The 22,940-nt window shown below is 45.0% G+C and overlaps 1 protein-coding gene across 3 annotated transcripts in view; it reads left to right on the forward strand.

Moving 5' to 3' along the window:
• The window catches only part of Rufy2 (RUN and FYVE domain containing 2), a 37,114-nt gene that overhangs the window by 8,540 nt on the left and 5,634 nt on the right, over positions 1 to 22,940 (forward strand). For 2 of the 3 annotated variants that reach the window (XM_087898179.1, XM_087898180.1), the window contains exons 4-15: positions 1,675 to 1,776; positions 3,834 to 3,957; positions 5,280 to 5,341; positions 6,055 to 6,120; positions 6,760 to 6,829; positions 8,601 to 8,702; positions 8,800 to 8,916; positions 11,407 to 11,574; positions 13,928 to 14,025; positions 16,474 to 16,593; positions 21,099 to 21,228; positions 22,435 to 22,529. In XM_087898179.1, coding sequence (XP_087754305.1) covers positions 1,675 to 1,776; positions 3,834 to 3,957; positions 5,280 to 5,341; positions 6,055 to 6,120; positions 6,760 to 6,829; positions 8,601 to 8,702; positions 8,800 to 8,916; positions 11,407 to 11,574; positions 13,928 to 14,025; positions 16,474 to 16,593; positions 21,099 to 21,228; positions 22,435 to 22,529 — 1,254 coding nt within the window. Of the gene's footprint in view, positions 1 to 1,674; positions 1,777 to 3,833; positions 3,958 to 5,279; positions 5,342 to 6,054; positions 6,121 to 6,759; positions 6,830 to 8,600; positions 8,703 to 8,799; positions 8,917 to 11,406; positions 11,575 to 13,927; positions 14,026 to 14,680; positions 16,253 to 16,473; positions 16,594 to 21,098; positions 21,229 to 22,434; positions 22,530 to 22,940 lie in introns of those variants that run through there. The other variant, XM_087898181.1, reaches the window with a different exon arrangement.

Genomic DNA, 22,940 nt, shown 5'->3' on the forward strand with positions numbered 1-22,940 from the left:
CAGACCCCATTACAGGTGGTTGTGAGTCATCGTGTGGTTGCTGGGAATTGAACTCAGGACCTCTGGAAGAGCAGCCTGTACTCTTAACCTCTGAGCCATCTCTCCAGCCCCAGCTTGTTGTTTTCTTGAGCCGGGGTTTCTTTATGAAGCTCTGGCTGTCTTGGGACTCGTGATGTAGACCAGGCTGGCCTCAAACTCAGAGTTCTGCCTGCCTCTGCCTCCAGAGTGCTGGGATTAAAGCTGTGCGCCCATGTCTGGCTCTGCCACTCTTTTAACTTTTAAATATTGTTATTTGTGTCCGTGTGTCCGTGTGTCTGTGTGTGTGTGTGTGTGTGTGTGTGTGTGTGCGCTCACACGTGAGTACATATGTGTGATGTGTATATGTGGGAGTGAGGGCATGTGGGTGCCATGGTGGTCAGAGGACAACTTTCAGGGTTAGGTTTCTCCTGGCACTGTGGGATCTGAGGCTGGACCTCAGGCCATCAGGTTTGTTTGGCAAGCACCCTTTACCCACTGAGCCGTCTCCCCAGCCCTTAATCTTTATAAGATGACTTAGTCATTCCCTCCCCATTTTATGTCTGTATGTGCCTGTGTGTGTTTGCACATGGACACTCAAAGGCACATGTGCCCTGGTGTAGATGTGTCATTGTAGACATGAAGGCCCATTCCTCTGCGGTATAATACCTCTTATAGAGGTAATGTTCTAGAGAGTTCTTTCCTCCAAAGCTTACAGTGGTACTTTGGTACTTAATAACTTGAGGTTGGAGTGGTTGCTCAATGGTTAAGAGCAGCAGCCATTCTTCCAAGGAACCTGTGTTCGACCCTAGCACCCACGTGGTGGCTCACAATCATCTGTATTTCTAGTCTCGGGGTTCTTACACCCACTTCTGGCCTCCGCAAGCAGGTTCTGCACCCACATGGTACACAAGCATCTATTCAGGCAAACACATACATAAATAAAGATAAAAATCTCAAAAAACCAAAACCCCACCTTACCAGAGCAGGTTTTGCTGACCTCTCAGAGGTAGAATTGCTTGCTCAAAAAAACTAGCTTATGGGGCTGGAGAGAGGTCTCGGCTCTTTGATTTCTCAGCACCCACATGGTGGCTCTCGACTGTTTATATCGCCACCAGGTTCCAGGGGATCCAGTGCCTTCTTCTGGCCTCTCTAGGCACTGTGTACATACAGATGTGTGTAAAACACCCATAAACATAAATAGGGTTAAAGGTGGCATGAGGACCAAGGAGATCACTCGGTGGGTGAAGTGCTGAGCTACACGGGCATGAATACCTGAGTTTATATCTTCAGAACCCGTGTAAAAACTAGGTGCTGCCAGGTGAGTAGGCAGACAGGCAAAACCCAGAAACCCCCACTGGGCAGCATAATTCAGGTTCCATGAGAGACCACATCCAAAAATAAGGTAAAATGGAGAAGCCATCCCAAGGCCAGTCTTTGCTTCCCACATGTGCCCTCTTGGTCGAAAGAGTGTGGGTCTGCCTTGCACACACACACACACACACACACACACACACCCCAGCATCTAATTCTAAAGATTAAAAAAAACAAACGTGACAAAATGCCTTTTTCTTTGCATGTATACTTCCACAGATAAGGAGCAGGTGGCTATGGTTTTTAGCCCTAAGACTTTTCTAACTGGTTGGTTCTTCTTTCCAGGACCCCCCTGGGTCGAGCTAGGGCATGGCTCCGATTAGCCCTCATGCAAAAGAAAATGGCCGATTACCTGCGTTGCTTAATTATCCAGCGGGAGCTGCTGAGGTCAGTATCACTAAGCCATGCTTGTTTATTTCATTTATAGCTTGTCATCCAAAAAGAGGTGAAGAAAGGGCTATGAAATACCATAAAATAAGAGAAGAGCAAAATGAGAAAGCAAAGGACACCTCAGTGATTAGCACCAGTGAGGAGCTAGCCTAGGACAAATACCACTTGCCTTTTATCCCCTGACATGGGGTAACCTAAGCATGTTTCCAAGTTGATTCCCTTCCTCTGAATTGTAATTTTGGATACAAATTTGCATTGGGACTTGGGGGTTTAATTGCACATTTCTTCTTAAGATCTTCAATATCCAAACAAATGCTTCAGCTATCTCCTGAGCATGATTTAATTGAAGATCAGATATTGAAGACAGCTTACAGAGCAAGGCAATTGGTCTTCAAAGGGAGCGGGCCCAGGACGACCCTTATCCTGGTTCCCGCGGCCTGCCTCTCTGGTATTTTGGGAAAACCGTCCTGTGTTTAGTTTGTGACTCTGGTTTCATGTCTCAGGTTTTCTATTTGATAAATGACAGCGGCCATAGTTGAAGCTTTGGGGTTTCTCAGCAGTATTCTCTCTCTCTCTCTCTCTCTCTCTCTCTCTCTCTCTCTCTCTCTCTCTCTCAGCAGGGTCTCAGATAGCACAGACCGATCTTGAACTTGCTGTGTAGCCAAGGATGACCCTGAGTTCTTGATCCTCCTTCCTCTATCTTCCTCGTACTAGGATACAGGTGACCACCATGCCTGGGGACAGGTCTGGCGTGGACACTTCTTAGACTGTCTCTATCCATGTGTCCTTAGTGGATAATTATCTACCCATTGAGAATACTTAGAGGACTAGATAAATGGCTAAGTGGCTAAGAGCAATTGTTGCTCTTGCAGAGAACCGGAATTCTGTTTCCAGGACACACACAGCGGCTCACAGCCATCTAATTCTGGGGTGCAGTGCTTTCTTCCGGCCTTCGAAGGCACCAGGCATCCACATGGTACACATACATTCACCCAAGCAAAATACTCAAACACATAAAATAAATCTGTTTGTGACAGAGTATCACTGTGTAGCCCTGGCTGGCTAGGGCTATCCTTTAACTCATGGAGACTCGCCTGCCTTTGCTTACCAGGTGCTGGGGTTAAAGGTTGCCACAGCCAGATGCTCCAAAGGTCTTAATGAACTTGGGGGCTGAAATTTCAGCTCTGGTTGTGAGTGTCGTCATCGGGCTAGCAGCAGTTACTGAGTCCTGAGAAATTGTATTCCAGGCCTCAGGGTTGCCTCATTCTCTCCCGACTCTCTCTGAGACAAGGGTCCACAAGCAGGAGAGATGGCTCAGCAGTTAAGAGCACTGGCTGCTCTTCTAGAAAGCCTGGTTCAGGTCCCAGCATCCGTAATGGCAGCTCACACTGTCTATGCTTCCAGCTCCAGGGGCTCTGATGCCATCTTATAGCCTCTGTGGGCACCGTACGCATGTGGCAAAACACTCAAAACATATACAATAATAATTTTTTAAAAATCATGGTCTACTGGGCAGTGGTGGTACACTCCTTTAATCCCAGCTCTTGGGAGGCAGAGGCAGGCGGATCTCTATGAGTTTGAGGCCAGCCTGGTCTACGTGAGCGAGTTTCAGGCTAGCCATGGTGGTTACATAAACCCTATCTTGAGAAACTAAAAAAAAAAAAAAAAAAAAGAAAGAAAAAAGGCCACGTTCTAACTTTCTGCCCAGGCTGACCTGAACTCACTTTGTGATGCAGGGTAGCCTTGAACTCACAGCAACGCCCATCTCAGCCTCCTGAGTACTGGGATTTGAGGCATAGGCGCTCATGCCCAGCGTTACCCCTTTCTTCTCTTGCTTTCCTTGTTCTTCCCTCGGTGTCGTTCTTTCTTTTCTATCTCCTTCAGTTCTTTTAATTTCCTGTGGAGACATGGAGCCTCTTTACAAGTTAAGTGTTCAGAGTGCACTTTAGAGGAAATTAGGTTAGTTCCGTGTCTCCAAGATGGAAGGTGGGGGAGGGGAGGTGTTCCATTAAGTGGTCGGCTGGTGATGACGGTCCCTGTTCTGATGTCCCCAGCGAGTTCTATGAGTACCACGCGCTAATGATGGAGGAGGAAGGAGCCGTGATTGTTGGGCTGCTGGTCGGTCTGAACGTGATTGATGCCAATCTGTGTGTGAAGGGCGAGGACCTTGACTCCCAGGTGAGTGAGCACGAATAAGACAAGCGTTCTCATTACAGGTGGTTCTTCCTGGGTCCGAGTGGCTCCTCGAAGTCGCGCACGGTGCTGCTAAACACTTACCGAGCAAGATTCAGTTGCATGCTATGTTAGCTAAACACCTGATAGAAACAGCTTAAGTGGCCTGGAGAGATTGCTTAGTGGTTAAGAGCACCGGCTCCTCATTGAGAGGTTCCGAGTTCAATTTCCAGCAACCACATGGTGTCTCACAACCATCTACAATGGGATCTGATACTTTCTTCTGATATGCATACCCATATGCAGACAGCACTCATATCTTAAAAAAAATACATAAATAAATAATAATAATAATAAAAAAACTGGGCGGTAGTGGCACACACCTTTAATCCCAGCATTTGGGAGGCAGAGTCAGATGGGTCTCAGTGAGTTTGAGTCAGCCTGGTCTACAGAATGAGTTACAGGATAGCCAGGGCTACACACAGAAAAACCCTGTCTTGAAAAACAAAACAACAACAAAAAAAAAAAAAAAAGAAAGAAAGAAAGAAAAGAAAAATGAAACAGTTTAAGTATTAGTTACTTGTCTGTGGTTATGATGAATTACCATGCCCAGAGAGATTTACAAAAAGAGTTTATTCTGGCTTAGGGTTGCAGAGGGCTAGAGTCCTTAATGGTGGGGAAGGCATGGCATGACCACAGGAAAAGGAAGCCGACTGATCACGCAGAGGGAGAGAATGGGAAATGGGGTGTGTCTGTAAACCCCAAAAGCTTACACATGGTCACGTTTCTTTAAGCCAGGCTGTACCACCCAAAGGTTCCATAATCTCCCCAAACAGTGATGCCATCTGGGGACCAAGTATTAAAATACAGAAGCCTGTGAGGATGCTTGTCATTTAGATCACCACAAAGGAGGGAAAGGGTTTATTTTCAGACTTCTAACTGGCTGGCCCTTTGCTGTGGGCCTGTGGTGAGGAGGGAGCGTTATGGCAGAAAGGTCGGCCAGAGAGCAGAGAATAACAGGCAAGGCCCAAGGCCAAATGGATCCTTCAGGCGCCGGTCCAAGCAGTGGCTTCCCCCAGTAGTCGCACCTGCCATAGTCCTAAGTCTCCCTGGAGACTTCAGGTTTCAGGTTTGGGCAAGGGATACACCATTGCTTGAGGTCAGCACTATCAGGATGGAAACATCACCGGAAGGCCCTCCTAGCCATGCCCACAGCATGCTGCTATCATCTCTCAGGCCTGTGGAGATGGATGGACAAGACTGCCTCACACCAGACCTGTGGAGAAGGATTTCTTCTCTTTAAATAAAAATCTGTTTATTAATTTCAGGTTGGAGTGATTGATTTCTCAATGTATTTAAAGAATGAAGAAGAGATCGGAAACAAAGAAAGGTATATTTTCCTCCTTATTTCCCAGTTTTAGGTTTTGTTTTTTTTTCCAGACAGGGTTTCTCTGTAGCTTTGGATCCTGTCCTAGATCCGCCTGTCTCTGCCTCCCAAGTGCTGGGATTAAAGGTGCTTGCAACCACTGCCTGGCTGTTTGTGTTTTTTAAAACAGGGTTTCTCTGTGTGTAGCTTTGGAGGCTGTCCTGGAACTCGCTCTGTAGATCAGGCTGGCCTCGAACTCACAGAGATCCTCCTGCCTCTGCCTCCCAAGATTAAAGTGCCAAGATTAAAGACTTGCGCTCCGCCTACTCCCACCTAGGGGTAACCCAGGGGTTGTAGCTTTGCATAGCTATTTGCAAATGAACTTGTGCTGTCTATTTTTGGTGTGGTTTCTGCTCCTCCCTCCCTACTTCCTTTAAAAGCTCTACAGGGTAGCCAGGGAAAATCCTTTAGACAGGTCAGCTTTGGTAATCTGTCCTTGATGAGAGACACCTTAATAACTATATTTTGTGACAGCGGTGGCTTATTATCTAATTGGGTCTGTTTCAGATGTATGAATGATACATTAGCAAGTAACTCAGTCCACAGAGCTCCTAGGGCCCAATTTTCTGCTGTGACAGCCTGTGTTAAAAGCCAAGCCGTATTTTATCACCGTGAGTTTTATAACCATTTCTAGATGCTTTAGATACATTTTAAACTACCCTTTCCTCCCACAACAGGAATGTTCAAATTGCTGCCATCTTAGACCAAAAGAATTACGTTGAGGAACTGAATAGACAACTCAAGTAAGTGTTAGAGCACCTGACTGCATCAGAGCCTCACTTCAGGGCTGCCTTTGTTTCCAGCTCAATCCCCATTCCTTTGTACGGAGCATCTTTGCAGGCTTGCCTCCTCAGCTTTTTGAGAGGAGCGTGCAGGCCTGGCTAGATGCACAGCCGACATTAGTAGTACACCTGTAATAACCCCAGCACTGGGGAAGGAGCGGTGGGATGGTCAGGAGTTCAAGGTGCTGCTTGTAAGTCAGTTTGAGGCCAGCCTGGGCTAAACAACACCCTGTCTTACAAAATAAAACAACAACAATAACAACAAAATCCCAAAGCCAAAACTAAAACAAAGAGCCCCTAAGGCTGCTGATGTATCTCCACGGTAGAGCCGTTGCCTCTCTTGCACAGCGCTCTGGACTTGGTGCTGGCATCTAACTAACAGGCACCCAGAGGGATTTATATAGAAATGCTGATTCTTTTGCTGCGGCTGTTACTGCTGCTTTAGATGAAGTTATCCAGGTCAGTGAACTTGTCCCCCTCTAGAAATCTATTCTGGGCCATTGGTCCATGTCAGTAAACACGAGCCCGAGGAAGCGTGCTGACCTGGCCGGCGTGAGCTTGCGTGATTCTGAATGAGTTCGTTCTCTTTGCCAATTGCAGCAGCACAGTCAGCAGCCTCCATTCAAGAGTTGACTCGCTAGAAAAATCAAACACGAAGCTGATCGAAGAGGTACTGTCCCCAGCAGTGGATGATTGTCTTTGAGTACCCTACTGTCTGTGATCTTTTTCTATTTTAAGTGTGAATGCTGTCAGCATCCATCCCCCGATGCACTTGCACACATGCACACACACACGCACGTGCACACACGCACACACACTTTCCATGGTGGGACATTTGCTGTTGAAGGTTGTAAGTTCTTGAGAACCCACATAGACCTTAAGTTTCTAATTGCGTGACTCTGAGGTACTGTTGTTTTGTTTTGTTTGTTTGTTGGTTTTTCGAGACAGGGTTTCTCAGTAACTATGGAATTAGCTCTTGAAGATCAGGCTGGTCTCGAACTCACAGAGATCCACCTGCATCTGCCTCCCGAATGCTGGGATTAAAGGCTTGAGCCACCACTGCCCGGTGGTGCTCTTGTTTGTTACAGGCAGTAACTAGAAGTCAGCCCCAGAGACAAAAGCCACACAGATTCCTTAATTCATGAAGTGTGACTCCTGTCATAGTGGGGACACCTGGGTCCTGTTGAGTCACCATGAACATTTATCACATTTTCAAACAGCACCTTTCCCCCATATACACAAGTCTTTATGATGTGCTTTTTTTAATGATTACTTATATTTTATGTGCATTGGTGTTTTGCCTGCATGTATGTCTGCGTGAGGGTGTCGGATCCCCTGGAACTAGAGTTACAGATAGCTGTGAGCTATCACATGGGTGCCAGGAATTGAACCCGGTTCCTCTGGAAAAGCAGCCAGTGCTCTTAACCGCTGAGCCATCTTTCCAGCCCCAGTGTGCTTGGTTTACACAGAACTCTTGTGTGCTTCCTCCCGCACTGTAGTCGACACATTGTGAGTCTGACGAGCAGTTTCTCACAAGTCTAGCAGATGAGCGTGTTTCAGCTGTGAACAGAAATAGTGTAAGGACTAAGAAGATGGCTCTGTGCCTGCAGGGGACCCGGGTTCAATTCCCAGCATCTGCAAGGTGGTTCACAACCAGTTGCAGGGAATTCAACACTCTCTTTTATGTATGTATGTATTTATTTATTTTTGAGACAGGTTTTCTCTGTGTAGCCCTGGCTATCCTGGAACTTTCTCTGTAGACCAGGCTGGCCTCTGCCCCCCGAATGCTGGGATTGAAGGTGTGTGGCACCCCCACCCAGCCTCCAATACCCTGTTTTGACCTCTTTGGGTACCAGGCACACATGTGATGTGCATACATACATGCAGGTAAAACACACACACATAAAATATCTAAAGAAATTGTGAGAAGAGTAATACAGTCAGGCATGGTAGGCCTGCCCGGTATCCCAGCATTTGGAGATAGGCAGACAGATCTGAATTCAAGTCCACCCAGGGTGATATAGTGAGTTCCTGTCTAAAAAAATGCAACAAAACAAAAAGAATATACCTTAAAAAAAAAAAAAGCTGGGCAGTGGTAGCACACACCTTTAATCCCAGCACTTGGGAGGCAGAGGCAGGCAGATCTCTGAGTTCAAGGCCAGCCTGGTCTACAAGAGCTAGCTCCAGGACAGGCTCCAAAGCCACAGAGAAACTCTGTCTCGAAAAACCAAAAATAAAAAAGTATATGCGTATGGTTATTTTGCCTACATGTATGTCTGTGTGCCACATTCATGCCAGGTGCCCATGTAGTCCAGAAGAGGGCACCAGAACCCCTGCTGGTTTTAGGGTTTTGTTTCCTCCCGTTTGTAGCCCCAGACCTAATGGCAAGTCTACAGAAAGGCGTGGAGAGTGGCTTTTTGTTTCTGTTTCACAATTTGCAGTTAGCCATAGCGAAGAACAACATCATTAAGCTCCAGGAAGAAAACCATCAGTTGCGGAGTGAAAACGAGTTGATCTTAATGAGAACGCGGCAGCACCTGGAGGTGAGTAGCGGCTGCCGAGCCGAAGGGTCCGGAGTCACGTGGGCCAGCTGTGTGCGCTGACAGAGCACCAGGTGACGGTGTGGCCTCTTCTTCCTAGGTTACCAAAGTGGATGTGGAAACTGAGCTTCAAACCTACAAGCATTCCCGGCAAGGTCTAGACGAAATGTATAACGATGCCAGAAGGCAGCTTCGAGACGAGTCCCAGCTGCGGCAGGTAGGGCGCCTTGGGAATAACTTACTCTCAAGCAGCACCATCCATGGCGTGGCCTTGGCTTCCTGCACGTGGAGTGGAACCTGACACCCCTAATACACTGACTCTTTTTTTTTGTATTTTTGTGTGTGCGCACACTCGTCATGGCGCATGTGCAGAGGTCAGAGGGCTAACTTTCCAGGGTCAGTTCGCTCCTTCTATCACAAGGACTGAACTCAGGTCACCAGGCTTGGTAGCAGACACCTTTGTCCACTGTTCTAGTCCCTTTGCTCTGATAAAGCACTGAATCCACGCAGGGGAGGAAAGGGTCGGTCACAGCCCTTCACTGGGGGAAGTCAGGGCAGGACCGGAAGTCAGGAACTTGAAGCTTGCCTCTCCCCCAGGTTCATGCTTGGGTAGCCTCATACAGCCCCAGGAACTGCCCTGCCCACAGTGGGGTGGGACCTCCTACCTCAGCTATCCAGACGTCCCTCCGCAGAAGCACCCTCACGTGAGCCTAAGTTGTGTCATAAAGCTAACCGTGATGCTCAGGGAGCCATGTTGCAGGCCCAATGTTCTTAAATTTCTTTTAAGCTTTAAAAACACATCTCTTGGCGGGCGGTGGTGTCGCACGCCTTTAATTCCAGCACTCAGGAGGCAGAGACAGGCGGATCTCTGAGTTCGAGGCCAGCCTGGTCTATATTAGCTAGTTCCAGGACAGAGAAGCCCTGTCTCAAACACCACCCCCCCACCAAAAATTCCACATCTCTTCATATTTTGAAAACGTTCTAGTCTGGTTGAAGTGTGACTGCAGAGCACCATCCCAGAAACAATACGTAAGAGGACACAGTGAAATATGTAAATATTAGCAAGGTCATATTTAAAACTTCAGCTTTCAGACAGTAGAACATACATCAAAAGTGCACACATGTAGCTTAATAAGTCATATGCAGATCCTTACAGTCACTGCCTTGGCTGGAAGAGGATTACTACCTGCCTGTCAGTACACTCTTTAGCCTTAGCAAACTTCTTTTTTAAAAAAAAAATATTATGTATACAATATTCTGTCTGTGTATATACCTTCAGGTCAGAAAAGGGCACCAGACCTCATTAAAGATGGTTGGGAACCACCCCATGTGGTTGCCGGGAATTGAACTCAGGACCTTTGGAAGACCAGGCAATGCCCTTAACCGCTGAGCCATCTCTCCAGCCCCTTAGCAAACTTCTTAATCAAAATTTTTTTTGAGATAGTGTGCTGTAGGTGAACTTTTTTGTCCCACCAACCAGCTCCTAAATAACCACACAGAGACTTATTATTAATTATAAATGATCACCCAGTAGCTTAGGCTTGTTAGTGACTAGCTCTTACAACTTAAACTAGCCTGTATTTTTTATCTGTGCTCTACCATGTTGCAGTACCTTTTTCAGCATGGCATGTTCATCTTCTGCTTCCTCTGCATCTGGCTGTCAACTCCGCCTTCTTCATCCCAATTCTTTACCTGCCTTGCTATTGGCCTTTTAGCCTTTTACTAAACCAATGAGAGGAACACATCTTCACAGCATTCCAAATGGTTCTTTCATAGCAGTGTCCTGGGTAGTTTTTCTTAACTTGACATAGACTAGAGTCACCTGGGAAGAAGTCCTGCGCTGAGGAAATACCTCCATCGAACTGACAAATAAGTCTGTGTGCATTTTCTTGATTGATGATTGATGTGTGCGGGTTCAGCCCAGGGTGGGCAGTGCCATTGCAGACAGGTAACCCTGGACTGTATAAATAAGAAAGTCTGAGCAAACCATGGGGAGCAAGTCAGTAAGCAGCATGCCTCTATGGCAGTGGTTCTCAACCTGGCTAACACTGCAGCCCTTTAATACAGTTCCTCATGTGGTGACCCCCAACCATAAAATTATTTTCATTGCTACTTCATAACAGTAATTTTGCTACTATTATGAGTTGTAGCTTAAATATCTGTGTTTTCCATTGATCTGTTAGGGGTTGCGACCCACAGATTGAGAACCACTCCTCTGTGGTCTCTGCCTCCAGGTTCCTGTCTTTGCTTGTAATGGACTTTAACTTCTAAGCCAAATAAACCCTTTCTCTTCCAAGCTGCTTTTGTTTCATGCTCTATCACAGCAACGGAAAGCAAACTAGGAGAGACATGATCTCACTGTGTAGTTCTGGCTGGCCTGGAACTCTGTGTAGACCACCTGTCTTCAAACTCAGAGATCCCCCTGCCTCCGCCTCCTGAGGAGTGCTGGAATCAAAGGTGTGTACCAGCACGCCCAGACCTTGTTTTTGAAATAGAACCTCCCTGTGTAGCCCAGGCCGGCCTTGAACTCACAGCAGTCCTCCTGTGGACTGCACGTGTGGGCCCCTACACCAGGCAGGTTGGTTGTTCAATGACAGACTTACGAGGAGCAGATGGGTGGGACACTGTTCCTGGGGTTGCTAATGGTTGCACGTCCGCTTTCGATGACCTGAAATAACCTGTTCATGAAGACACTGTGAAATTGCAGGATGTGGAGAACGAGCTATCAGTACAAGTTGGCATGAAACATGAGATTGAGCTTGCTATGAAGTTGTTGGAGAAAGACATTCATGAGAAACAAGACACTCTCATAGGCCTTCGGCAACAGCTGGAAGAAGTCAAAGCAATCAACATTGAGATGTACCAAAAGCTGCAGGTACAGAATGTTCTTTCGTTCTTGACACTTCTAGGGATCAAGCCCTGGGCTTCCTACATGCTGAACAAACGCTGTGCCACTGAGCCATCTCCACCCTGATTTCATTCTTTCTTTTTCAAAGACATGGTTTCTCTGTGTAGCCCTGACTACCCTGGGATTCACTGTGTGGTCTACACACAAACTCAGAGACCCGCCTGCCTCTGCCTCCCGGGTGCTGGAGTTAAGTGTACCACCACTACCCCTGGATCTTTTTTTTTTTTTTTTTTTTGAGATGGTCTATTTGTCTTCTCATTGTTGGGGACAGGGTGCCTGCCCAATTGAAGTAAAGAAGGATTTATTTCAGCTCACAGTTTGAAGGAGAGTCAGTTATGTGGGGCCAGCAGTGGTGGAAGTGGCTTGTAGCTACTGAAGCTACTCCCAGTCAGGACAGGAAGGATACAGGCTGTGCTCCTCAAGGCCCACCCCAGTGACTCCCTTCTTCTAGTGAGGCCCAACCTCTAAAGGCCTGGTGTTAGTGGTGCACACCTTTAATTCCAGCATGCAGGAGGCAGAGGCAGGTGGATCTCTGCGAGTTCAAGACCAGCCTGGTCTATAAGAGCTACTTCTATAGAACAACCAGGGCTTCATAGAGAAAACCTGTCTTGAAAAACAAACCAAAAAATTATTCCACAGCCTCCGGAAGTAGTACCACCAATTGAGACCTGAACCTGTGGGAGATCATGTTCTCATTTGAACCGCAACACAGGGTCTCAACTCCACAGAGTTTGCATTTGTCTACTTCCCCGAGCGCTGGGATTTACAGCACAGACGTACATACCAAAGTGCAAATGTGAAGGTCAGAGGATAAATGTGAGAGCCGGTTCCCTCCTTCCACCATGAGGGTTTGGAGGTCGAACTCAAATCTCCAGGCTTGGTGCCGAGTGCCTTTACCTTCTGGGCCATCTCACCAGTCCTGTTTGTTTGTTTGTTTTTTTTTTCCAGTATGATACTTAGTAATTTACTTCCAGATGTTACTGCAGGCAATAACTACCTTGTATAGGATCCATCTACAAATTCACAAAAAATGGCCCTAATCCTTTGTCGATTTAACTTTTGGGTGCTGAGATCCTGGGCTTCATCATGATACAGATGCATCACCCCATCTTTGAGTTACAGCTCCAGTCCCAAATCTGTTTTCCTCCCTCTCCCCAACTTACTTTTAAATTTCAACAAAAATTTTTTAAAATTTAAAAGTTTAAATTTTTTTAAAAAAAATTTAGATTGATTTTTTAAGTGGTTTGCCTGAATGTATGAATGTGTATCACATGCATGCCTTGTGCCCTTGGAGGTCCAAAGAGGGCATAGAATCCTCTGGAATTTGAGTTACAGATGGCTGTGAGCCACCACGTGGTTGCTGGGAACCACACTGAGGCCCTCTGCCAAAGCAACAAGTAATCTTAAAGCAGAGCTGTCTCTCCAGCCTCTGATTCCAATATTTTGGTTTTGTTTAAGACAGACTCTCACTGTGTAGCCCTGGCTAGTCGGGAACTCATTGAACTCAAAGAACTGCCTGTCTTTGCCTCTGGAGTGGCATTCACGGCCTATGCCACCATTCCTGGCCCTCAGCCAACTTAGTACATTTATTTTGTGTGTGTGCACCAGCATGCACATGGAGAGCTCAAGGGGCACCCTGTGGAGTGGGTTCTCTTTCATCGTGTGAATTCTAGGGATCCAACTCTGGTTGTCCACGTTAGCAACAAACACCTTTACCCACTAAGTGATCTCTCATACCTCTCAAATGTTTGTTGTGTTTTCAAGACAGAGTTTCTCTGTGTAGCCCTGGCTGTCCTGGAACTCACTTTGTAGACCAGGCTGGCCTCAAACTCACAAAGATCCACCTACCTCTGCATCCTGAGTGGTGGAATTAAAGGCATGCGCCACCACTGCTCAGCCTTCTGTTATCTTTCAATAGTATGGAGGTATGATCCAGTTGGGTTTTTGTCGCTGTATTTTTAAAAAACATTGCTATTGTGTGTGTGTGCTCTGTGTGTGTCTTGGGGCATATATGGAAGTTAGGGGACAATTTCAGGAGTAGGCTCCCCTACCATGTGGGCTCCAGAGGGGAACTCTGCTGGAGCTCCAGGTAAGTGTCTTCTCACTGAGCCCTTCTCTGCTGCATCCTGAATCTTGTTCTTATTATTAGGTTAGTGGCTGCCCGGCTGGCCTCAGTGGCCCCAGTGTAGTAAGGCTAGCATTGAACCCATACTCCTGCGTACCTCCTGAGTGCTAGGATCCCAGGCATATACCACTACGCTTGGCCTAATATTTGAGTTTCAAAATCAAAACCACCAAGCTGTTGTACTTTTATAAATAGGGGTCTGAAGACAGCTTGAAAGAAAAAAATGAAATAATTGCCCGACTAGAAGAAAAGACCAATAAAATCACTTCGGCCATGAGGCAGCTGGAGCAAAGGTACGATACTCATGAGTTCCCTCTGTCCCTTCCTTTCTTCCCCTCTGACACCTGCCATAGAACGCTGTCAGGAGACCTCGCCTGGGGCCTGTGTCTATCTAAACTGAGCCAGATTTTGTCCTTTTTTTGGTTGTTGCATGGAATCAAGTTGCCTTATTAGGGTGATGATTCATTCGAAGCTGCTGTCTTGGAGATCTTTTAAAGGCAAAATATCTGTGACATAAAACTAAACACAAAGATTGGGGGAAAAAATGGACAGGCTTTGGTGGGACTGTCCCATTCTTCACCACTGGCCATCTATGTGAAAACAGCGTGAGCTGACAGTGTAGTTGCTTTCTGAGCTAGGCCCCTCAGCCTAACCCAGGTCAGGATTTTATGTCAATGGAGTTCTTTTATCCTGGCATTTCATTTTACTGTTGGAAAATGTACCCATTGCCCTGTCATGTTGAGTCAACATGTCTCACCATTGCTTTCTTTGAATCTACTTAGGACAAACATAACTATTGATGCTTACTGACACAAATATTCTTTTATTGACATCCTCTTTCTTCTTTTTTCTTCTTTCTTTTTGTTGTTTTCTTTATCCCCACTTTTACATTTTGGACATCTTTATTACCGTTTCTTGTCTTTGGTTTCTGTCCATTCCATTATGAAGTGACAATGATTTGTTAACTCAGACTAGGACAATTGCAGTGTCATTGGTGAAAAGTGCTGGCAGTGACCCCCAGGACCAGTACAAATTGGTCAAAGACATCTCCTTCTGAAACGCACTCAAAGCGCAGAGCCCATCCATTATCATATGTTAAATGGAAAGGAATTGATGCTATCTCACGTTGTATGGGACTACAGGAGCCCTTCACGGTGGCTGTGAGACACAGCAGGTGCCCTGGGCTCCCCAGATGCACTCCTTAGCCTTGTGCACGAGGGCAGATTTGAGCCTCAACTGCTTGGAGGGCAAGATTTTCAAATGGTTTTATTTGTTTAGCTACCTTTTGATGGAAACTAGAAACCTTTGGTTTCAGGCTGTGTTGGCACAGATAATCACACACACACACACACACACACACACACACACACACACACACACACATCCTGCCCCATTTGCACACTCTGCCTAATGGCTCCTTACTAATTTTTAAAGTTAAGATTTCAAAGCAGTTTTCAAGCCAGGCTGGGCATTGCCCTGGCTTCAGCACCTCGGTTTTCTAGTCGGCACCCCCCCCCCACACGTTCTTTTGTGATAGCACAACTGCAAGGCCTACCTCACTTACTTTACTTCCTGTACCTTCAGAGGAGAAAGCTGAGTCCACCCCTGCCGCCTTAACCCCTTAATCTAGTGTAAACCTAGAGGGAACGTCCTTCCTCTCCCTTCCTGGGAGGCTTTCATACTTACAATGTGTGTTGCCTTACTTAAGTGTCGTGAGGCCGATATGAAGGCACAAGATTCCTCTGTGACTTCTTGTGAACAGTTAATGCCCACTGAATCCTGGGAAATATTTTCATATAAACCTCACAAATCTTGATGGCCAAGGGAGGCAAGGAGTGGAGCTAAGCCTAGGGAGAAACAGTGACTTAACAAATAAAAATGGGGAAAAAATGACCACATTTTAAGCTAATCTTTAGTATTCAAAGTGAAGAATAAAAATTAGGTGCTGGAGAGATGCCGCAGCAGTTAAGAGTACATGTTCTTCTAGAGGACCTGGGTTCAATGCCCAACACCTATACGATGTGGCTCACAACTGTCTGTAACTCCAGTTCCAGGAGACCTGACACCCTCTTCTGACCTCAGTGGGCACCAGGCATGTATGTGGTGAACAGACATACATAAACATAAAATAAAAACCTAAAAAAAAAAAATCCATAAGGAACGATGCCAACAAGCATTAAATCTTTTTGAATCTTAATATAAATATATATGCACACACAGACATATACAGCTTTGCATAACCGAGCAACTATGTAGAGCTCTGCTAGGAGGCTATCACTGAGAATGGTTGCTCTTTCAGCTTTTAGCCTTGTAGCGCACCTGGTTCCCAGCACACACATCTCAGCATCACATCAACAGGTGTGTTCTGCACTTAATATAGACCTGTGTGCTACCCATGGTTTTGTAAAAAGGCAATAACATACTTAGCCATATTTGAGATTTGAATCATTATCCTCCAATGGTAAAAATTGTATTGCTTTGCATTAATTATGGACAAGAAATAAAGCAAATTTCAAGATAGTTTTCTGGGCATAGTATATCTTGTATTGAAAAAAAAATCACAAAACAATTTCTAGACATTGTGTGGCTCTTTCATGTTTGAGTTTGTGAGTTCTCCCCCAAACTTTGTTTTCATTTAGAAATGTTTCTATTTCCCCATTTTTCTTTTATTTGTCTTCTTCACCCTTTTACACCCTACTTCTAGCCTCAGTTTTACCCAAAGTTGATTTGAATTACACCAGATTGCAGCAAGCAGAGAAGGCACAGATGGAAGCGGAAGAGGGGGATGAGAGATGTGCCCACGAGTGTCTGAGCCAATCCGACAGTCTGCAGAGACAGATCGCGCACAAGGAGCAGCAACTGTGAGTGCTTGGTCTTGGAATCAAATTCTTGTACTAATATGGTTTCTGCCAGCCAGTATGGCCACTTAAAGAAGGTGTGTGGGGACATCTGATGGCTCAGTAGGTACAGGCAGTGGTCACTACCAAACCTCAGCTCCATCTCCAGGACCCTCATGGTAATTCTGCACATGTCCCAGCTCCTTACACTAAATGAATAATTGTAACACGAGGGACGGCTTGTTGGGGTTTCTGTCCCACCCGGTACCCCACAACTGGCAACTCCCAACGAAAATCATTCATAAGATTCCATAAGGTTATAAACTGATTGGCCCATTGGGTCAGGCTTCTTGTTAACTCTTATAACATATATTACCCCATTATCCTTATCTATGTTAGCCACATGGGCTCGGTACCTTTCTCGGTGTGACAGCTTACATGTTGCCTCTTCGGTGGTCTGTACAGGAATGGCGAGGGAGCTCTGCTTCCAGAATACTCCCAGTCTCTTTGCTCCACCCCTACTTCCTGTCTGGCTTTCCCGCCTATACTGCCTGCCTGGCCAATCAGCGTTTTATTAAAATATGATTGACAGAATACAGACACTTCTCCCGCATCATTTCCCTCTTTTTTTTTTTTTTAAACAAAGAAAAATACCCATGGTCCATTTGTTGGGAATGTGGGCGTAGTATTTCAGGCTACTTCCTGCTGGTTGGGGGCGCTGATGATCTTATGGGGACCTAAAGAAAATTTAGAGTTATAATCAAGTCCTGACTGGAGTATCCTGTGTGTCTTGATCATCTCAGGCAGCAGTCTTGAATATGTTCTGGATGTAGAATTCAGACATCCAGGCCATCTGTTCCTGTTGGAGATTTTTCAGGTGGCCTCCCTTGGTCAAAGGTGATTTTTTTTAACTCTGAATAAATCCAGAGCCTCTCGTTTTCTGTGGAAACAAAAACAAAATCTCTTCTCCAAAGTAACATACCTTTTGACTTCAGTTTTGAAGCCAAGGTATTTTCAAAATTCCTATCTTGGGTTAGTTCAGCAGCATTTATAAACAAAAGTCTTTTATCAGTTGTTGCTCCTTCCTCAGCAATCAAACAATTTAAAGAGAGCATAATAGCATACAGTATGAAGATTCTCTGTGCATTTTCCATCTTTATGTGGCTTTATTTTAACCTCTATTTCTTTTATTTTTACTTTTACTTTTTGAGACAGGATCTTTGTATATCTTTGTCCTGGAATAACACTGTAGACCAGGCTGTCTTTGAACTCACAGAGATCCTCCTGTCTCTGCCTCCCCAGTGCTGGGCTCAAAGGTGTTTGCTACCACACCTTGAACTCACAGAGATCCTCGTACCTCTGCTTCCCAGGCATTGGGATTAAGGTGTGTTCTACCACACCTAACTACTCTCTTTCTTTCTTTTTACTTTAAGAACTTTAACTTTTATCCTGCATATATTTTTAACACACTGTAAACCATTTAGAGGTTTTCTTCGTCTTTGAACCTCTCTTTACTGTATCTCTCTCTCTTTTTTGACTACATGAGTCTTTAAGGAGAAGATTAGTCCTCTCCTTTAAAGCCGTGGCTTTGACGGCTAGATCCAGCTCATTTTTTAGCTTTCCAGCCTTGTGGCTGAGGTACCACTGAAGCCTTTTATTGCCACAACTCTATGGTGTTTTAAGGTCCTTGCCAGCAAGCAAGCTGCAGCATTCTGCTCACAGACCACACTCAGTCGGACTGCCTGCCTGAAAGAGTCAGAGTTTGCCCTGGCAGGACAGCCCAGAAAGTCAGCATTTTAAAACAGCGCAGCTTTTCTCCTGGTATGGCTGAAAACCGAAAAGCATGCATTGAGCTTTACATCAACACCGTTTAAGTTTTTCGTGGCAGGACCTCTTAAAAGAGCTGCAAGGTTTTGCAGCTAAAGCTGAGTCAGGAAGCCTCTCTTAGATGAGAGCGCTTGCTTGCCTCTAGCAAGCAGAGCAGACCCGAGAAATTGCTGCCACCAAGAAGCCATGCTTTACTCTATTCTTTCTCAAGCTTTCTCAGGCTTTCTGTGGATTCAGTTATCCACGTCTGGGCGCCATATGTAACATGAGGGCCGGCTTGTTGGGGTTTCTGTCCCACCCGGTACCCCACAACTGGCAACTCCCAACGAAAATCATTCATAAGATTCCATAAGGTTATAAACTGATTGGCCCATTGGGTCAGGCTTCTTGTTAACTCTTATAACATATATTACCCCATTATCCTTATCTATGTTAGCCACATGGGCTCGGTACCTTTCTCGGTGTGACAGCTTACATGTTGCCTCTTCGGTGGTCTGTACAGGAATGGCGAGGGAGCTCTGCTTCCAGAATACTCCCAGTCTCTTTGCTCCACCCCTACTTCCTGTCTGGCTTTCCCGCCTATACTGCCTGCCTGGCCAATCAGCGTTTTATTAAAATATGATTGACAGAATACAGACACTTCTCCCGCATCAAATAATGATTAAGTATTTTTAGAAAAAGAAAAGAGTTGGGATAGGGATGTAGTTCAGTGGGAGAGTACTGTGCTAGCGTTGTTGAGGCCCTGGGTTCAAGCTCCAAAACCACACATAACACATACTGAAAATATAATTGTTACTCCTCCTATTATTTTATCTATTTACTTTTGGAGATCATGTCTCATGTACACAAGACTGGCCTGTATCACAATTAATAAAAAACTCAGAGACAGAAATTGGGGTTCAACCTGAAGGTCAGAATAGCAAATCAGTCAGCCACTGGCTCTTACACGTCTACCTCAGTTTGAAATGGCGATCCTACCTCCAGGAATCTCAGAATGAGACTGAGACTAAGAGCTGTCTCCTCCCGTTTTATAATCCTCTCTAGTTCTGGGATTAAGGGTGTGCACCACCACTGCCTGGTTTCTATAGCAAACTAGTGTGGCTACTGGGATTAAAAGTGTGTGTCACTGATGCTTGGTCTGTAATACTAGCCAGCGTGGCTGTTTTACTTTTCTGATCTTCATTCAGGCAAGCTTTATTTATTAAAATACAAATGAAATGCTACTACGCTGGCCTACATAATTTCTTATATAAGCAAGAGTGACTTTGACCGTTTCTTCTTCCTGCTTTCTCCTCTGGACACTGGGATTATAGGTGGTCACTATACCTGGCTTATGTGATGCTGGGGATCAAAACCTAGGGTTTGTTTATGCCACACAAGTACTCTCTCCACTGAGCAACATCCTCAGCTCCTATTTTCTAAGATTTTTTTTTCATTTTTAATTACATTGTTGTGTGTCTCTTAACTGCTGAGCATCTCTCCAGCACACTTTCTTTTAATAACAAAACTAGCCCATGGTTCCTGGGGAGGAACATTAGTGATGCTTGTAGAGGAAGGGCTGAAACTCTTCCAAGTGGCTTTAAAATGTTCTAGTATAACTGTTAAACTGTTCTAGGCTTCAGTATAACTCATTGGCAGAATATATGCTGCTTAGTTTGCATAAAGCCCTATGTTCAATCCCCAGCACCACAAAATATGGACAAAACAAGACTTTTCTTTGTACATATAAATATATGGGCAATATATGGTTTTAATTTTATTGAAATTTAAAATTAAATTTACTTATTTATTCAGTTAGTATGCATGTACCAGGCTATGTAGGTGGAGGTCAGAGGCCAACTTGTGGGAGTTGGTTTTCTTCTCACCATGTGGGGCTGTGGGATCAAAGTCAAGTTGTCAGGCTTGGCAGCAAAAGACTTTACCCACTAAGACAGGGTCTCAAAAAATATAGCTCTTACTCTCCTTAACTCAGATGTGATTGCCTCTGCCTCCCGAATGTTGGAGTGAAAGGTATGTGCCACCATGCCTGGCCTAATTTTATTTAATAATTTATTTATTTTTATCTTATGTGCACCGGTGTTTTGCCTGCATGTATGTCTGTGTGAGGGTGTCAGATCTTTGAGTTACAGACAGTTGTGAGTTGCCATGTGCTGGGAGTTGAACCTGGGTCCTCTGGAAGAACAACAAGTGCTTTTAAAAGCTGAGCTATGTCTCCAGCCCCATAATTTTATTTTTAAAATAGAACCTGACAGACTATCTGAAAACTTTTTTTTGAAACAAGGTCTTGCTACACAGCCCACATTGGTTATATAGGTGAAGGCAGAAGGATCAGAAATTAAAGGACATTTTTGGCTACATAGCAGTTTTGTGGCTACCCTGTCTCAAAAAACAAATATATAAGTAAAGTAAAAATAAATATAAAAAAAATAAATAAAAAAGAATTTGGAGAGAGCATTGTGACCCTCTTGCAGAGGATCTTCAGCAGCCACACCAGGTGGCTCACAACACCTGTAATTCAAAAATAAACCTTTAAAGAGATCAATAAAAATAAGAGAGTCAGGTTTGGGAGAACAACTTATAACCCTGGCACTTAGGAGATAGAAGCAGGAGCATTCGGATTAAAAGCTAGACTTGGCTACATGAGACCCTACCTCAAAATTGACCCAACTCAACACTGGGCTTCTTTCTGTTTGCCATTCAAGGGTGCAGCTGGAAACGGATTTGAAGATTGAGAAGGAATGGAGGCAGACTTTGCAAGAAGATCTTCAAAAGGAGAAAGATGTCCTATCTCATCTTAGAAATGAGACCCAACAAATCATTAGTCTTAAAAAAGTAAATAGTGGTAAAACTTTTATATCAGCCGGGTGGTGGCGCTCACCTTTAATCCCAGCACTAGTGAGGCAGAGGCAGGTGGAGCTCTGTGAGTTCGAGGCCAGCCTGGTCTAATGAGCAAGTTCCAGGCCAGGCTCCAAAGCTACACAGAGAAACCCCTCTTGGGAGAAAAACAGAAAAAAAGAAGAAAAAATTGGCTATACTGGTCTACAGAGCTAGTTCCTTGCCAGCTAGGGCTGTTATCATGAGAAATCCTATCTTGAAAAACCAAGAAAAAGGAAAAAAGAAAAAAGGACAAACATTGATGGGGTTTCATGCTATGCTATCTATCTATATAGCCCAGACTATCTGTGAACTCTGTTCTGTAGCAAAAGCTGGCCTTGAACTCATGGCCATTCTGTCTTGCCTATGAGCTTCTGAGAGGATGGCTGTCAGTAAAGTGCTTGCAGGACTTGTAGTCTCAGTTCTGGGGCGTTCCTGGGACTCACACTGATGGGCCAGTCTAGCCTAATTCATGAGCTCCAGGTCAATAAAAGACCCTGACTCAAAGGACATGGTAGGCAGTCTAAGTACAACAACCAGGGCTGTCTTCCAACCTCCACATGCACCTGCATACAAACACATCTTCTAAAACGAGATACTTTACACAATTTACATGTATATGAGGAAACAGGATATACTTAGTCATTTTAGGAACATGAAAGGAGGTTGTGTGGGTAATAATACACAGAACAGCTAGGAAAAGGCTTCAGATACGCTCTGTTTTTGCTGGGTGTAGTGTGCACTGAGTGGACTGAAGCAGGAGAATCGGGAGGTTGATGCCTCCCAGGCCAGTTTGAGCTGCAATCCCAGTATTCACATGGTGGCTCACAACCATCTCTAAACTCCAGTTACAGGGGATCTGATGCCCTCTTCCGACCTCGGGTAGCAGGCGTGCACATGGAACACATACATACATGCAGGCAAAACATTCGCACACAAATCTTTTTTAAAAAGAGAGAAATTGGGGAGTGGAGGGTAGTACCTGAGAATTCCTCATCAAAGCTAGGAATTCTTGTAATCCCAACACTTGGTAAATGGGAGTGGGGTCAGGACAAGGTCATGCCTCAGAACAAAGCTCAAAGACATTTATACTTAATTAATGGTATGCATGCAATGTAGAGTTTCTTGGTTTTTCTAAAGTTATATTTCTGTTTTTTATTGAAGGAGTTTCTTAATCTCCAGGATGAAAATCAGCAGTTGAAAAAAGTATATCATGAACAAGAACAGGCTCTGCAAGAACTTGGCAGCAAACTTTGCGAGTAATTCCTCTCTTCCTTCAGCTACACACCTACAGATTCGTGGACCTACAGATGGGTGTACCAAATCAGCTCTGCAGAGGGGCTTGAGTACCGGGACACCAAAGACTAGCTTCTTTAGAGAGATCTAGTAGTTCTATGCATTTTAGCAGACCTTGGTTTTGAAGGGTTTCATCAGATGAAGGCCAAAACTATTGTTTAATTTTTTCAGTGATAAAGAACCCAGAAGCTTAATTTTGTCAGAACATAAACTGAATTTTAACAATGTCCAGAGCTATCAGACTATTTTGGGACAGAGCCAGTTTTGTGATTTATAGGTAGTTTTTCATGCCTTCAGGAGTCAAATCTTATGATGACTCAATGTGATCCTGTAGTAAAATATTGAGATTCTACAGGAAGCCAGGAAAGTGGCTG

The sequence above is a fragment of the Myodes glareolus genome, chromosome 18, assembly GCF_982192425.1.
Source record: "Myodes glareolus chromosome 18, mMyoGla1.1, whole genome shotgun sequence".
NCBI classification, from domain to species: Eukaryota; Metazoa; Chordata; class Mammalia; order Rodentia; family Cricetidae; genus Myodes; species Myodes glareolus.